This window comes from Salvia miltiorrhiza, unplaced genomic scaffold (genome assembly GCF_028751815.1).
Source record: "Salvia miltiorrhiza cultivar Shanhuang (shh) unplaced genomic scaffold, IMPLAD_Smil_shh original_scaffold_251, whole genome shotgun sequence".
NCBI lineage: Eukaryota > Viridiplantae > Streptophyta > Magnoliopsida > Lamiales > Lamiaceae > Salvia > Salvia miltiorrhiza.
This window is the reverse complement of record NW_026651509.1, coordinates 61,423-77,652: the sequence shown is the minus strand read 5'-3', so window position 1 is coordinate 77,652 and position 16,230 is coordinate 61,423. Positions and strand designations below refer to the sequence as shown.

Sequence of the window (16,230 nt, the reverse complement as noted above, 5' to 3'; positions counted from 1 at the left end):
GGATGTTGTGTCTCCTACGTCAAATTCAAGTAATAACACATCAAATGGAATACTTGTTTTTTATCAAACACGTCTCAATTACTACGATGCTATCATATGCACTCTAACACGTACTCTTAGTATACTTAACTCTCACGCGATATATGCTCAATATGTTTGAGGGGGTAATGGAATTGAACACTATTGACTCGTTTTTATTGAATATAATGCCTATTGATTGAAATTGCATAATTAATTTCACTTAATTGCATCGGAATTACTAAAACATGCCCCGTTTGGGGCAAACTGTGTACGTAGTTGTTAAACTGTGTACGTAGTTGTGCACTGTCATCGTGCACCGTAGAACTCTTGCTATTTTCCCGATTTGAAGGACATGGGGCATCGGAAATTTGGATGTTGTGTCTACTACGTCAAATTCAAGTAATAACAATAGATATAATTGAAAATACGTGCACAATAGTTAGATAAATTCGTACACATCCAAAACAACCGAAGTTATAGTTCAAAACATCCCAAATCATAATCTAACTAAATGTTATCACATAGTAACAAAAAAGATCCGACGACCAACGCGAAGTCTATACTGGGACAGGTACTGCTCGTCGATAGACCCTCGGTGATGCTCTGTACTCGTCACGAGACGATCGAGTATCATGGTGCAGAAGGGGCCGCAACTCGTTGAGTCCGTCTGACAAAATTGATCCGACGCAGGCATCAATTTCAGTGGAATCTCATACAGTTCCTCCAGCTTCGAATCGTGATGCTTCCAGTAGTGAGACAGCCTCAAGAGTCGGGGAAGAAGACGAGTAATAGGCTTCAATTCCAACTCACGATGGGATAATGAAACCCCGGCCTCAGTATCATACTTGTATGCCAAAGAGTCGTACAACTCAGCAATCCATTCGTGCAATCGTACACGAAGGACGACCCAATGACAGCCGCCGACATTACATATGATAATAAGCTACATTACATAATAGGAATTCGTGTTAGCATGTCTATAATAAACAATTATACTCTTAGTAGAAATAAATACCTGCTTCGCATGCTTCCATTCCCCGACGTCTGCCACCAATCCCTTCGGTGGCTTCCAAAAACCGTAGAGGCTTTTCACCCCATGGCCTACTCCAGTCGGCTTTGGTCCGTGGAGTTTTTCAAACTCACTTTTCAATATCGTCTAAATATGTAACAATGAGTAGATTTAGCAAACATATTATATAATGCTAAACAAACTAATCAAAGATGAAGAAACTTACATAGAATTCACATCTAACAATTTTTGTCAACTTTTCGTTCACCAATGGAAATATGCCACATTTCTTCTTCACTTTCTCTCTCATGTAAATCAAATAGCAATCAATTATCTGCACAGTGGATGAAATAATACAGACATGCACAGATGAAGGTGAATGTGCACAGATGAAGGTGAATGTGCACAGTGGATGAAATATTACCTTCCCGGTGAACTCAACAGAGATATCCTCGATGTCCGCAAAAGTGGCATTGTCCAAGTCATGCCCAGTAGATCTGACCACCACTTTTGCATCAGCCGGCTTCGATCTAAATTCTTTGTATAGCTTTTTCAGGCTAGCAGGGGTACCAGGAGCACGAGTACTAACACCCGACTCGTACGGGCTCCTCAAGGCCGCAGAGGGACGTGACACTCGTGGACCCAAATCATGGGGAAGCATGTCTTCATCCGACTCAGGGGAATCCTCATCAAAATGAACTGACGGCGTACTCGGCTCGTTCTCGGCCTGCTCCTCCACGTGCTCCTCCACCTGCTGCGGCTGTGGCTCATCCACCTGCTGCGGCTGCGGCTCCTCCACCTGCTCTTCTATCGTCTCCACTAAAACATCACCCGCCACCTGTTGCTCATTCTGCTGGCTCTGGTATACCTCAGACTCGACAAGAGGCCTATTTGCAATTGGACCGCCACGACTCACTGATGATGGAGTCGCACTGACAGAGGGTGACTCATCCGATTCTTGCCTAAAAATATCAAGCAATTTATGCGCCAAACGGCTTATCCAACCCTTCTCAGAGTCATCCAGCAGCATATGAGGAGATATTCTTCGAGCCAAGCGCTCAAAGTGAGCCTCCTCATCAATATCTGCATGCTGGCATGGTAATCCATGCAAGCAGCAAGTAGTAGATGGTTGTGCGGGCTCTGGGGAATGTCTCCGCTGTCGCTTCTCGGCCGCTGCACTCGGCTCAGGCTGATGCCCTCTTTTCGTCTTCTTAGGTGGCTCATCTTCTTTGGACTTGTGCTGCCCTCTTTTCCTCTTCTTAGGTGGCTCATCTTCTTCGACCTCCTCAATATCTTCATCTACTAGCAGTTTCTTGGCGGCATGCCTTTTCGAAGGCTGGAAAACCACCTTCATATGATCCCCTCTCACAACACTGAGAAAGAACTCCTGGGCTTCCTCCATAGGAGTAGGTACCATAGGCGTAATCGCCAGCTACACAAAATCAGTTAAAAAAAAGTGTTAACAATTATCATAAAAAACTCACAAAAACCCAATAAATGAATAACTTTAAGAACTCTTACCTGATGATCGAAAAACTCAGAAAAATCAACAGAAGGGGCAGCATGCGTGTCCCAGTGCAAGAAGCGAGGAATGCTCGTGTCGCTATCACGCTTCCCACACAATTTTCCCAATTTAGGGAGGACCTCGTACATCCATATCTGAAATGCCCACACAGGGCCGAAGATATGATATGTCCTTCGCGTACTCTGGATTTGGTTTGGATGTTTTGCCACCACACTCATTTGATGGCATAAAATGGAAAAACTGTAGGATCCCCACGGAAAACTCGCCCATGCATCCTCGTCCTCTACTAAGGCCCACACCCAGTCCTCTATCCATAAGGTATCCCCACGACAAATCAAGATTTGGTATAGGATAATTATATAGGCAGCCTTCAAGTAATCAGCCGGATCCCTCAATAATCCCGTATTGAACTCATGTTCCAACATCTTAACCCTCACTTTCCCGCCCTGAAAATGACGCATGTGCAGGCTGTCGGGGATGGTATAATCATCCTTTGTTGGGTCAAATTTGCACGGACCGAACCTAAGCCCCGTGACTAAGGCATAATCCCGGGCTGTGAACCTAATCTCATGCCCACCAACAAAATAGCGCTGCTCGAACGCTGGGAAGCTAACATCATGCAATTCTCGAGCAATGAACTCGGACAGGGCATTATTGGCGCTGCTCGAGCGCCTCATTTGGGCTAAATGTCCAAATGCTCCATCGAGTAACCTTTCTTCCATGCCCATGCTATGAAGCTTTTGTCGAACCCGGGTTAGCACCTCAACACGCACATAAAGATTTGTGCGCGCTTGATATCCTTGCAATTCGGGCCTCACCCGTTTAAATCGGCGCTGCAATTATTTAAAATTACAAATAAATAACAATTCATTGCCTAAAATACAACAATAATTCTCTATAAGCATTAAGCAATAAATTGATCATTATTTTATCAATTGTGCACATAGTATTAAACTGTGCCCTAATGCATCAATTGTGCATAATCAATTTCATCAACCAATTTCATCTAAATCAATTGCAACATTAATTGAAAAACCACATGCATTGTAACACAAATCATCTAAACAACACCAATTCCTCATATTACAACTCCCACATTGCATTTATCGTCAAATTCCAACTGAAATTATATAAAAAAATGACAACTTACTTCTTCCATTGGAGGTTGTTCTTCAACGATTTGCTCGTCCATCGTCGCCGTTGATGGACTCTCGGTAGCGGTAGTGGTGTGCTCTTCCACCGTCGCAGGTTCTTCAACTTGTTGCTTAGACATTTTTGATTTTTTCGAAGGCAAAGAAGGGGTTTTTTATGCCTCTTCGATTTTGAGAAGGGGGCTTTTTTTCCGACTATTTTACGAACCATCGTGCGCCGCCGCTGCTGAAGCTCTCTCGCTGCCGCCGCTGGAGCTCTGTCTCCGCCCTAAGCGCCGCCCGCTGAAACCCTAAGCGTCGCCCGCTGGAGTCGTCGGGGAGAAGAGGCGCTGGAGGTTGCGCCGTGAAGAATCGCCGAGAACGAAAGTGGTTAGTCGACGGTCGCCGTGAAGAAACGCAAATGGGGAAGGGGAACGGACGGAAATTTTGAAATGGGGAAGGGGAACGGTTCGATGGTTTTGAAATGGGGAAGAAGAAAGATGAATATCGGCCTTTTTTTTAATTCTTAAGTCAAAGTTTGATTTTTTATTTTGTTTTATCAGTTTTCTTTCAAGTCAAATACTATTTAAATTTTGTTTTATTTTTATTCACTAATTAGTAAGGGCATGCTTGTCTTTTCATTTCATTTCAAGTCATAGATTAAAAGTGGTGGCTATATAAGTCTCAAACTATATGCTTTTGGTTACATATGTCTTTCTCCCTATATATATATACCCAAACCCAAGTGTGAAAAGTCTAATATATAGATTCCAGTTATTAAGTTAATGAGGACGAATATAATGATTAATATGTTTTACTTATGGAGTTAGTGATGAATATTCTGGATATTCAAGTCAGTTAGTGACGAAACTTTTTCTTTATTCTTTCTGAAATGGTGACCACATTTAACTTTAGAAAACAAAAATTAATGGTCTTCTTGAAGTAGTTTCAAATCGTTCAAAATTTTATATTTATAAGAGATAATTGCTAATTGAATTCCATATTTTGAAATTGTTGCAAATTCGATCCAATCATTGCATTATTGTACTCCCTCCGTCCACGAAATGAGTACTCATATTTCCTTTTTCATCCGTCCACGAAATGAGTACCCATTTCCCTTTTTGGCAAGTGTACCCCACACATCTCTTTAATTAATACACTCAAAAAGTGGGACCCTTAAACTATTCACACTACACTCCACACATTTCTTAAAACCCGTGCCGTCCACAAATGGGTACTCATTTCGTGGACGGAGGGAGTAATAAAGATCCAATTTTTCACTCTCTATAGCAAATTAGACCATTCTTAAATTTTCCGATCACTAATTAGGTTACTTATTGAAGATTAACTTTGATGAAATTTCATCGAATGATTGAATCAAAATCTAGCTTACAGAAAGTTTGGGCTGTAATTCTCAAACTGTAAAAATACAATCGTTCTCCTTTATTATTTATATAAAATGCAAGGGTAGAAAAAATGCTTTCTAGTTTCTAGTTAAGTAATCATTCCAATATCTCTCTCAAAAAAACTAATCATTCCAATATACACGGATGAATTCAGTTTTTTTGTTGTTATTCAGTTTGTGACTTTGTGTTGTGATGAATTCAGTTTAATTCTGCGAAATTGAGAAAGGGCGTGTATTAATCGGTTTTGATCTGTTAACCGGTCCGGTCATAAAACCGGTTCAGTTTCCGGTTAACCGGTAAACCGGTCGATTCGATTAACCGAACCGGTTTACCAGCCCTACACGGATGGGTCGCTCATTATTTGTTTTATTGCATTCCATATGAAAATGCAAAGAAGACATACCGAGAACGACGAGGGCTGAGGTTGCCAGAGTCGAGACCAAAGCCAAGATTTTTTTAAGTTTAAAAAATAAATATTTGGCCCATGCAGGTTTCGAACCTGCGACCTTCGCGTTATTAGCACGACGCTCTAACCAACTGAGCTAATAGGCCAGTTGGTTATATATTTATTGTTTAAATCATTCTTTAATTTTTGTGGATTAACACGTAAACTATAGTAATTACCTGCGGCTGCAGTTATACGAAACGCTTATATAAGGTTTTAAGTAATTTATCGATCCTACATTAAATAAATGAGCTCATGAATGTATCAAGGATTGTGTATAAGCATATAACTAAAAAGATGCTCACATCTATACTTATGTATACACAAGGATAATTACTTTCGACAAGCTTTTCCCTCTAACACATAATTCATATCATCGCTAATGGTAATTAATTCAATTATTAATTACACAGATATGTAGCTATATGTCAAATAATGTTCATATTAAATTAACCAATCTAATTCGAATCAAATGCCAGTTTCACAACTAAAAGTGAGCTAATTTTGTTGGCAAAATTAGAGCGAGCATGAGATCGAGCTTGGCTCGTATTTGGCTCAAAGTTTTTTTTTTTTTTAAATTGTTACTCGAACTCGAATTTAAACTCAGTTCTCGAATTAAAAATAAATAATCTATTATTCGAGCTTGAGGTCGAGATCGAGCTCAATTGACAACTATTTTGTAGTTCATTTAATAAACTACTGCAAGTTAATTTTCCCAAAACACAACAACAAAACAATTCCCTAAAATAGGAACATATGAGTATGAAATTACATGACAAACTTAATATGAGGATCATGAAACATATGATACTTGATCTCAAAACTCCTTGCAGAATAAATACACTATTTAATTAGTTAATTTAGTTACACTATACAATAGTATTATATAAAATAAATACATTATTTCACATTATTCAATTATAATTACTCTATTAATTTATTTATGACATAGTTAATTATTTATATGTTAAGGTTTCACTAAAATATATAATTATATATACTACTTCTATTTTTTTTTTCTAAATCTATTTATGAGTTTGTATATAAAACATTGTCGTCTCAAATCCGTTGCAATAAATTGAAACGTAGCTAAAATAAATTGGCCGGAAATAAACGCGGGACGAACATTGCAATAAATTGAAACGTAGCTAAAATTTTTGCTACAATTAAAATTTTTGTCAAAAAACCAAAATTTGGGAAAAGGTCAGGTATTTTGATGCAATTAACCCTTAAAAAAAACATGTTAAAAAGAATAACGACTCTGCTGGGGATCGAACCCAGAATCTCTGGTTCCGTAGACCAGCGCCTTATCCATTGGGCCACAGAGTCTTATACGACATTGAATATCTGGTTCGTATTAACAATGCGAAAGGAAATTCTGCTGTCGGGGCGTCAACAACGTGGACGGGTCCTGACTCCTGACAGGCCCTGATCCGACCCGATATATAAATTAAATCCAAAATTCGCCTTACTGCTTCCACCATCATCTTCAATAGAGACTCTCGCCGCTCTTCTGCGGCGGCGGTGAGGGGGTGGCTAAACGACGTCGCCAACCATGCTTCAAGGATGGAATGAAGTTGCATTTGGTAAGGTACAGCTTATAATGCAAACAATGTAGTATACAGAGGAAGGACACACACAAATACTTGAGTTGTTTGTTACTAATACTATAATGGGTGGCATGCGGAGTCCCAGCGTTGTTGTTTGTTTCACGGCCACACAAGCATGATTTCTCACCTACTGTATTTCTGAGCTTTTGGCAATGGGTTCAGCTACATCGAAAATTTTAACTTTTTTTCGTCCACAAGCCCCCTGGCCCAAGTAAACGTAGATATCAAAGCATAAAGTAGTTTTCTTATAGCTGGACATTAAACCTGCCACCCTGGCTTCAGTAGTTTCATCAGATGAGAACCTGTGTCTCAATTTACTCATAACCCTTTGATCAGAAATCAGTATCCAAATTACATCAAGTCCATAACATGATGTACTTCTCTAACATAGATGCACCAAACTAATTCAAGACAACATAACATATAAGCATAGACCTCAAACTAATCATTCTTCTCATTCATTCCATTGACGTTGGCCTCACTTCCGCCATCACCATCGTTTGAGGAATCGATTGCGGGTTTCTTAGCCGGGTTGGATTGTGCAGTCGAGCTCATCACAACTCGCTTGACTCCTCTTCCCACCACGCCTAGATGTGTCACTCCAGCAGCGCCGTTTGTGTGAGCTGTAGAAACAGTTGGAGAGTCTGCACCACCATTGGTTGCAGTGCCCATCTGGGAGGAGCTCATTGCTGGTTCGTTCTTCTCAAGAGCCCTAGCTTTTGCAGATATGATACCACCCAGGATATCTGAGAGGATAGATTTTGGGTTTGAGACAAGCTGTTGAAGATCCTCAAGCTGCAACCAAATGAATACCAGTCAATACAATGTGAAAGAAACTCTTCATGAGCATGGATCTTTCGGGTCATCTTACCTTCTTTTCTAGTTCCCCACAGAGACCAGTCAGTGTTTCAATCTCGGATTCTTCATCTGCCGATGAGGATATTGCAAGAGATGGTTGAACAGTTGGTCCCATCTCGGAAGTGATTGATGCTTCTGCTGAACATGGGACGCTCTTTGCTTCATTTGAAAGTCGCTGAACTCTTGACTTGCAAACTGAAATAGCTTTTTGACAATACGGAACAGCTTCTTCTGGTTTCGAACCAATTTCAAGACACAAGCATATCCTAAAATTCCTGAATTTTCCGTTAAGGAAGATATATTTTAATTTTCTAGAACAAGCTTGGAAGTTGGAACCGAAAAAGTAATTCTACATTTACATCCTACTCATCAATTTGCAGATATACAATTCAAACAAGGATACAGTTCAGCGATAAGCCGACTATCAGGTTCAACCAAGCGCTCCAACATAGAGAGTGCCTTCAAGTAGTCACTCTGTGAAGTCTCAACATCCTCTGGACAAAGAAAAAGCTTTTATAATGAGCAAAGAAAGACGACCATTCTCTATGGAATAAATTGCTATAGTAACAACCCTTGGGGAAAAATGAGGAAGTAAAGAAGAGAGGAACCTCTTTCCAACGCTACTTCTGCCAAAGCTGACAATATGTCCACCTTTTCCATTGTGTCACCTGAGGCCATCTCAGCGATGGCCCGTGCAACATCAAGCATCTTCCACGCCAAATCAAGGTCAGACTCATCCTCATCATCATCAGGTTGATCTTCACCATCACTTTCACTGTCTCCTTCTTCATCTTTACCTTTCACATCTAATTCCCAAAAGACAAAATCATTAGCAGAAGAAATCTTCCCAAGACATGACATCACCAAATGTACATACAAATAGTAATTATCTGCTACTAGTAGCATACTTCACATATAACCAGTAAGAAAAATCATTATCCTGTCCACAGGAGGGGAGGAACTAGGTTCCAGAAAGATGTGCCAAGCAATAGGCTATTTGCAAACGCTTTTAAACCAATAGCTTAGTCTTTTTAGATGTCACAAGGTACATAATCCATGTCAAACAAAAAGTTGAGGTTACATAAGTGTTACTGATATCTTCTAAACATAAAATGAAACAATGATCAGTAAATCCAGGTACAAGAACCACAGTTTTCTCGAATGCAACATGTATTAGTTAGAAGCCCAGAAAATTAACGTGCTCTGAACATGTATCGCAGCAAAATACATGAACGTGCTAATACTTACTGTCTAAACTGCCACTCGTGTTTGAACTACATTTGTGTAGTCCTCATAGGTTATTCACAAACACACAATCTAGGCACATATGCAACAGCACAATTGAAATCATTTAAGCATGTGTTGTATACCAACTATTGAGAACATTATTGCACTTAGAAAAGGAACATAAACTGCTTTTAAGAATGTCTGTCTTTGTGATGGTTTCAAAAAAAAGAATGTCTTTGTGATCAATTTGCGTTTTCACCTTGCTCTGCATCATTTTCAGTTGAGGTAGCTGAGGACTGACCATTGACAGGAATTTTTGAAGAGCTTTCTTTACTGGAATCTTCACGAGAGACACCTTCTTTTTTAGGCATAGAAGCCAATGGATCAGACTCCTCTTGGGCTTTGTACAACAGCGCACATCCATATTTATAGTAAGCAGCAATACATTCTGGAGCAAGTTCACCAAATTTTGCAACCCTAAAACCAATATTAAACCATATCCCAGTTTCAGGTTACAGAAAAACAAATCACAAGAAAATGTCTGAATAATGAGGAATTTTTATTCTTTGCTAGGTGCTCAGTAAGCTAGAAATAAATTAGAGGAGAAGTCACATAACATCTACCATAAAAGATAAACATAAACTCTCGAATTCTATAACATAGGACAATAGGAGGTTCGGCATCCAAATTCCTTTCCTACCTCACCTCGAATAGGTTAAGCCAAGTTCCAGCTCTAGTACATACATGGAATATAAAAAAATATAGTATATGATATATATCACCTGATTTCTAGGGCACGGCTATAGCAATCAGTGGCTTCGGCGTAATCGCGATCCTTGGCGGCTTTAGAGCCCCGAGCCATCAACTCGTCGGCGAATTCCAAGGTCTTTTCTCGCTCATCGTCGTTAGGGACGTCGGAGCTTTTAGAAGCGTTGTTGTTGCAGATGGATTCCGCGGGGCCGCCACCGACGCCAGGCTCAGTCTGCGCATCGACGGAGTTAGGGTTCTGATTGTCAACGGGGCCTTGCAATCTGGTGTCCGCCGCGTCATCTGCCATTTTCGATTTAACAAACAAAAAGCTGGAAAAACCTCACCCGCTCTTGCTCTGGTTCAAATAGAAATGCAAAACCCTTGGCGCAAAATCGATTGAAAAATTAAAAAATGTAAGGAGTTTATATAACGAGCTCGAGAGTGCCCACAGGCTAGATCGAAAGCGTACCCGGATTCTCAGGATAAAGTGGTCTATCAGCTCTCGTTACGGGCCTGGGTTGGGCTTTTCACCTAGAAAACAATTAACAAATTGATTTGAAAGATTATTAAATTTTAAAAGGGATTTATTAATTGCCACTAAATTCACGTACTTTATATTTTTTGGGTTCTTTTTCATGATAAAAAAATTTTATTTGAAAATACATGAATTAAAAAATTGATAGGAAATTCCCTCATTCGTTTTCCGACCACCGTCGAAATGACTCAGATTGAATGTGGCGAAATTTAGTCCAAGTATTAAGTTTAAAACACTACATGGACGCCATATAAGATCAATTTTCCACATGTGCAATGTTCATAAAATCTAAAAACCCTAATTTTAGAATTACAATTTCTCCTTTGTCCTATTTTCCATCTCTCTATCTTCTCTCTCTCAGTGACAAGTCTTCATCACCGTTGAAAGCTTCATTTTTACCATTGACTAGCAATATTGTATTGTGTAGGGAGTGGCGGGTAAAGATAAATAGTGTAAGTATTAAGTGTATTGGTGGTCCCAATTGCCTCTCCAGATTTTTCTTAATGTGAGAGATGCGAAGGCAAGCTGGTATTCCATGGTTACAATGTTCATTCGATTGTTTAGCTCCTGAATTCGATCGAGCTTGTGCTCCAGTAAGAATCCATGGGTGTGCTCTAAGAACCCTAAATCGCGTTTACAAAGATGAAATGCAGACAAACCCTAATTTTTGGCTTAATTTCTCAAATCAACAACTTAAACGACGTCGTTTTAGTTGAATGTCAAACGGAGTCGTTTCAGTAATCGGACGACAAATACACACTGGCTTTCCGACTGGGGAAAAAATTGAATGTGGGGGAAATTCCCTATCAAATTTTCAATTCATGTATTTTCAAGTAAAATTTTTTGGTCATAAGAAAAAACCCAAAAACCAAAAAGTATATGGATTTTACGGCAATTAACTCATTTTAAAATTTGGTCAAATTTCTTAATACAAAGAAAGTGAGTAATCAGTCTGTCTATCTATGAAACATCTTTCTAAAGAAAGGCGACACACATTTAAAAAAAATTAATACTTCCTCCATTCACAAGGAGTGTGCGATGGAGTGGAGGACACAAATTTTAATAAAATAATTGAAAGATTTGATTTTTAGTATTAAAGATTAGTATTAGGCCCACCAAATTGTAAATGTAAATGATGGGTATTTTGTACATATTGAATGCAAATAAGGCTTAAAGTGTAAAAGGGATACTAAAAATGAAAAACACACAATATTTGTGAACGAATGAAAATAGTAATAAACGCACAATCTTTGTGGACGGATGGAGTAGTATATTTGGTGTGTGAAGAAGGGGTCTCACAGATTAAGAAAAAGTAGTGGTATATTTGGTTAGTAAAATTATTTTAAAAAGTAATGAGTCCATTAGTAACCAGGGACGGATCCAGAAACTTTTTTATTGTGGGGGCACAAAATATAAGCATATTATAAATATAAAATGCGTAAAAAAAATCTACGAGTTTTCATTGACTGAAACATTTGCATGACTGACTATCAAAAATCTCTTTCTCAATACATACAATCAAACTACTCCATCTGTCTTACTCTAATAAACTAATTTCTTTTGGGCACAGAGATTAAGAAACTTACTTTTTAGAAGGAAAGTGATGTGATCCACACCAATTAAGTACTCCCTCCGTCCGTGAATTAAAGCCCCATTTGAGGGTGGGCACGGAGACTAAGAAAGCTGAAAAAGGTGTTGTAGGTAAAAGATAAGGGTAGTTGTTTACTTATTGCTAATCTTTACTTAAGAGAATGCTTTTACTTTATTGACTTTAAGCTTTCCATTTAATTTTATGTTTCAATTTAAGTCTTAATTTTATGTTTCATTGATTAATTAATTTAATAGGCAGAATTCGAAATTTAATAGGCAAATGTTTCATTGATTAATTAATTTTGAGAGAGTGGAATTCGAAACTGTTCAAAATTGAATAGGCATAGGCAGAATTCAAATTAATAGGGAAATGGTACACGTGTTGGAGCCAAAACAAATTTATTAAAATAGGCATCATCCACATTGGCTCCAAAACTTTGGAGCCAAAAGTACAAGGGCCCGCCATTACACTATAAATCCACATCTCCACCTCATTCAATTCCCACCTAATTTTCCTTCAATCCTACTGTTACTCAAAAACAAAAAATGGCTAAAGAAAGGCCAAAGTTACAAGATGATCAAAGAAACAAAGTTGCCCAGTGGCTGTTAGAGCATAGCAGTGAAGGCAACCTTCGCCATGGAGCAAAAAAAGAGGCGGCACTTCACTTCAAAGTAAACTTGAAGACCATTTGGAGGATTTGGAGCCAAGTCTCCAATCAAAGAGCATCCGGTGTACCTGTCCAGGTTAAATCAATTAAAAAATGATGTATACACAAGGATAAGATGCTCATTGATGGTGAAAAAGTCAAAAAACTTTCAGTTTTAGAAAGAAGTACACTGAGATGCATGTCGACTCACCTAGGAGTATCTAAATCTTTGCTTCATCAATGGGTGAAGGAGAAAAAACTGAAACCACATACAAATGCCATAAAACCCTTCCTTACCACACAAAACAAGCTATGTAGGCTGAGGTGGAGCCTTAAACAGCTCAGTGGGGTAAGTGAGGATGGTTTTATACCATTCCAAAGTATGTACAACACCATCCACATCGATGAAAAATGGTTCTATCTTACCAAAACCAATGATAGATACTACTTCATGCCCGATGAGGAAGAACCACATAGGACATGCAAATCAAAAAGGCATATTGAAAAAATCATGTTTATGTGTGCTGCTGCGAGGCCTATCATTGATGAAGATGGCACAGTCATATTCGATGGAAAGTTAGGCATTTATCCTTTCATAACCACAGAGCCAACACAAAGGAACTCGAAAAACAGAGTGAAAGGTACGCTGGAAGTTAAGGCAATTGCAGCAATCACTAAGCCCATCATTAGAGACTGCCTTATAAAACAGGTAAGCATGCTCAATTTTTTTTTATTAAATGCTATCAGAATATTTGCAAATTCATCATATAGCCTTACTATGGCAGATGGTTCTTGACTTCATGGCCAAGTGGCCGAAGACATCAAGCAAGCACATATATATCCAACAAGATAATGCCAAACCACACATTCAAGCAAATGATCCAGAGTTTCAAGCGGTTGCAAATACTAATGGATTTAAATTCCAATTAGTATGCCAGCCAGCTAATTCACCGGATACAAATGTCAACGACCTCGGGTTTTTCAGAGCTATTCAGAGCCTAAAAGATCAAAAACCAGCCAAGAATGTCGAGGAGTTACTAGAGAATGTGAAAGCTGCGTACGAGGAATACCCACCAGAGAAGCTCAACAATGTTTTCCTAACCTTACAAGGCTGCTATCAAGAGATAATCAAGTGTAAGGGTGGGAACAACTACAAGATTCCACATATGAATAAAGAAAGACTGTCCAGGCAGGGGATGTTACCACGATGTATTCAAGTTGAAGAATCACTTGTCAAGGAAGGTCTAGAGTTCCTACAGATGGAATCAAGTGAAGAAGGCGAAATTTTAAGGCTTGAAGATGTCATAGAAGGGCTAAATGAAGTGTTACTTATAGACTAGAATTCTGTAGAAGCCTATGTAATTACAGGTGAAAATGTTTACAAGAACAAACACCATGCATGTTTTTGAGGTGTTTGGAATGTAAACTTTTTGTAGATGTTGCCCTCAGACTTTAACATCATCACTGGGCTATTACAATTACCTCAATTGGCACCAATGTCACTCAATCGGCACCAAAGTCACTCAATCGGCACCAACGATGCCGATTGTGCACCAAAGATGCACAATCGATATCACAGGTACATAGAGAGCATCACAGGTACACAGAGAGCAACAAAGGTACACAATCGGCATTCACCATGCAAAACATAAGGCATCACAGAGAACAAATAGAGCATCACAGGTACACAATGAAGGCAGACAGAGAACGCAATCAGAGAGCACAGAGAAGGCAGCAAACACATAAGGCATCACCAGCCATCCCCACCAAAGTAAAAATCACGATTTCACCTGGTTTAACAGAACGAGATAACCTGATTCGCTTGGCCTCCTCGTGCTCTCGTCTAAAATATTCTCGGAGGTCTGAAATTCGAGCGGCCTTTTCCCGATCGCGTCTGAAAGATTCGCGGAGCTCTGAGATTCGATCGGTCTTTTCCCTCTCTCGTCTGATGTGTTCAGAGAGATGGAAGCCGTCAGAATCATAGTCCGGTGATTCAGAGATAGATTCCTCCGATTCAGAGAGAGAGAGGCCCGGCGGCTCAGTTTCTGGCAGCAACCACGGCGCCGCTTCAGCTACCGGCGAGATCTGCTCCGATTCAGAGAGAGGGAGACGAGCCGCTTCAGTATCTGGCAGCAACCACGGCTCCGCTTCAGCTACCGGCGAGATCTGCTCCGATTCAGAGAGAGGGAGACGAGCCGCTTCAGTATCCAGCAGCAACCACGGCGCCGCTTCAGATACCGACGTCGTTTTCTCCGATTCAGAGATAGGAAGGTGCGGTGGCTCGGTTTCAGCCATCAACCACGACGCCAATTCACAGAGATCAGAGGCCAGGGTTTCTGGCACAATCGATTCAGTTTCAAAGGGATGATCCATGGAGTAACACAACAATGGTAGATTTAGGAAGAACAAGAGAGAGACGATGCAAAGAGAGAAGAACCCGATGAAAAAGTCTAGGGTTTGGTAGAGAGAGAGAGGCAACTACGAAATGTGGAATTCTCTAGAATTCCATTTGATAGACATAAATTTAATGGGGCTTTAATTAAGGATGAATACTTAAATCTATAATTAAGTAGGTTAAAAAAATAGGTGGGATAATTAATGGCAAATGGTAGTAATTTAAAGTAAAGAGGGAGGGTAAAAGGGTACAAAAAGGCAAATGGGGCTTTAATTCGCGGACAAATATTTAGAGGCAAATGGGGCTTTAATTCGCGGACGGAGGGAGTATATATTTTTTTTCACTCAAAATGATAAAACGAGCCTATTTTAGTGGGATGCCAAAAATAAAAATAAAAAATGAGCCTATTAAAATGGGACAGAATGAGTATCATTCATCCATTGATCTCTCATCCGATCGCATAGGCGATTTTTTTTTTATAATATTCATTATAGAAAATACCATATATTTATTGGGACCAAAGGCTTAAAGATTTCTTTATTTATTATATGCTTTAATTATATATATATATATATATATATATATATAATATTAATAAAGAATAAAAAATTGTGGGAACACGTGCCGCATAGGGGTTAATGTTGTCTGTCTCTGCTAATAACAAGGGTAAATAAATGAGAACTATAAGGGGGGTAGTTAGTAAAATTATTGCAAAAAAAAAAAAAAAACTAAGAAAATATTTCATCGACGGACGAAAATAGATAAATAGAAACATATTTCGTGGACAAATGGAGTATAATTTTTTTAATTTTAAGAATTTTACAATATTGACATAAAATCATATTAATTGCATTTAATTAATTATTATGAATATATTTAAGAGGAAAAATTATCGTTGATTCAAGATAAAATTGTGTTTCTATATTTAATACTTTTGCAAATTATGATTTTTCAAATGCGGCAAATTTATTTTTTTTCAAATAAGATGTTGCAGTTAATATTGTTTGTGTAGTGGGATAAAAGATGTAGCCTTTTTTTTTGTTAGACAAACCTCTATCAAGGTATGACACTAACCTAATCAG

General features: G+C 38.9%; 2 protein-coding genes and 2 non-coding genes across 5 annotated transcripts; 1 reads left to right on the top strand and 3 right to left on the bottom strand.

Moving 5' to 3' along the window:
• Nucleotides 1–5,569: 5,569 nt before the first annotated feature.
• Nucleotides 5,570–5,643, bottom strand: TRNAI-AAU (transfer RNA isoleucine (anticodon AAU)). Its single transcript has one exon. It is a non-coding gene; the product is annotated as a tRNA-Ile (tRNA).
• A 1,149-nt stretch (nt 5,644–6,792) lies between these two features.
• Nucleotides 6,793–6,865, bottom strand: TRNAR-ACG (transfer RNA arginine (anticodon ACG)). Its single transcript has one exon. It is a non-coding gene; the product is annotated as a tRNA-Arg (tRNA).
• A 566-nt stretch (nt 6,866–7,431) lies between these two features.
• LOC131003640 (NASP-related protein sim3-like) lies at nt 7,432–10,475 on the bottom strand. 2 transcript variants are annotated; one of them, XM_057930175.1, is made up of 6 exons: nt 10,014–10,475; nt 9,491–9,708; nt 8,613–8,810; nt 8,408–8,498; nt 8,018–8,279; nt 7,432–7,941 (listed from the first exon to the last, which is right to left on the bottom strand). In XM_057930175.1, exons 1-6 carry the CDS (start codon nt 10,286–10,288, stop codon nt 7,588–7,590), a joined length of 1,398 nt encoding a protein of 465 aa, XP_057786158.1. In that variant the 5' UTR covers nt 10,289–10,475; the 3' UTR covers nt 7,432–7,587. The 2 variants fall into 2 exon arrangements, with proteins under 2 accessions (XP_057786158.1, XP_057786159.1); XM_057930176.1 differs by having other exon boundaries at nt 9,533–9,708; nt 10,014–10,468.
• Nucleotides 10,476–12,652: 2,177 nt separating this feature from the next.
• Nucleotides 12,653–14,093, top strand: LOC131003637 (uncharacterized). The gene is made up of 3 exons (XM_057930171.1): nt 12,653–12,850; nt 13,004–13,462; nt 13,539–14,093. Exons 1-3 carry the CDS (start codon nt 12,653–12,655, stop codon nt 14,091–14,093), a joined length of 1,212 nt encoding a protein of 403 aa, XP_057786154.1.
• Nucleotides 14,094–16,230: the final 2,137 nt, after the last annotated feature.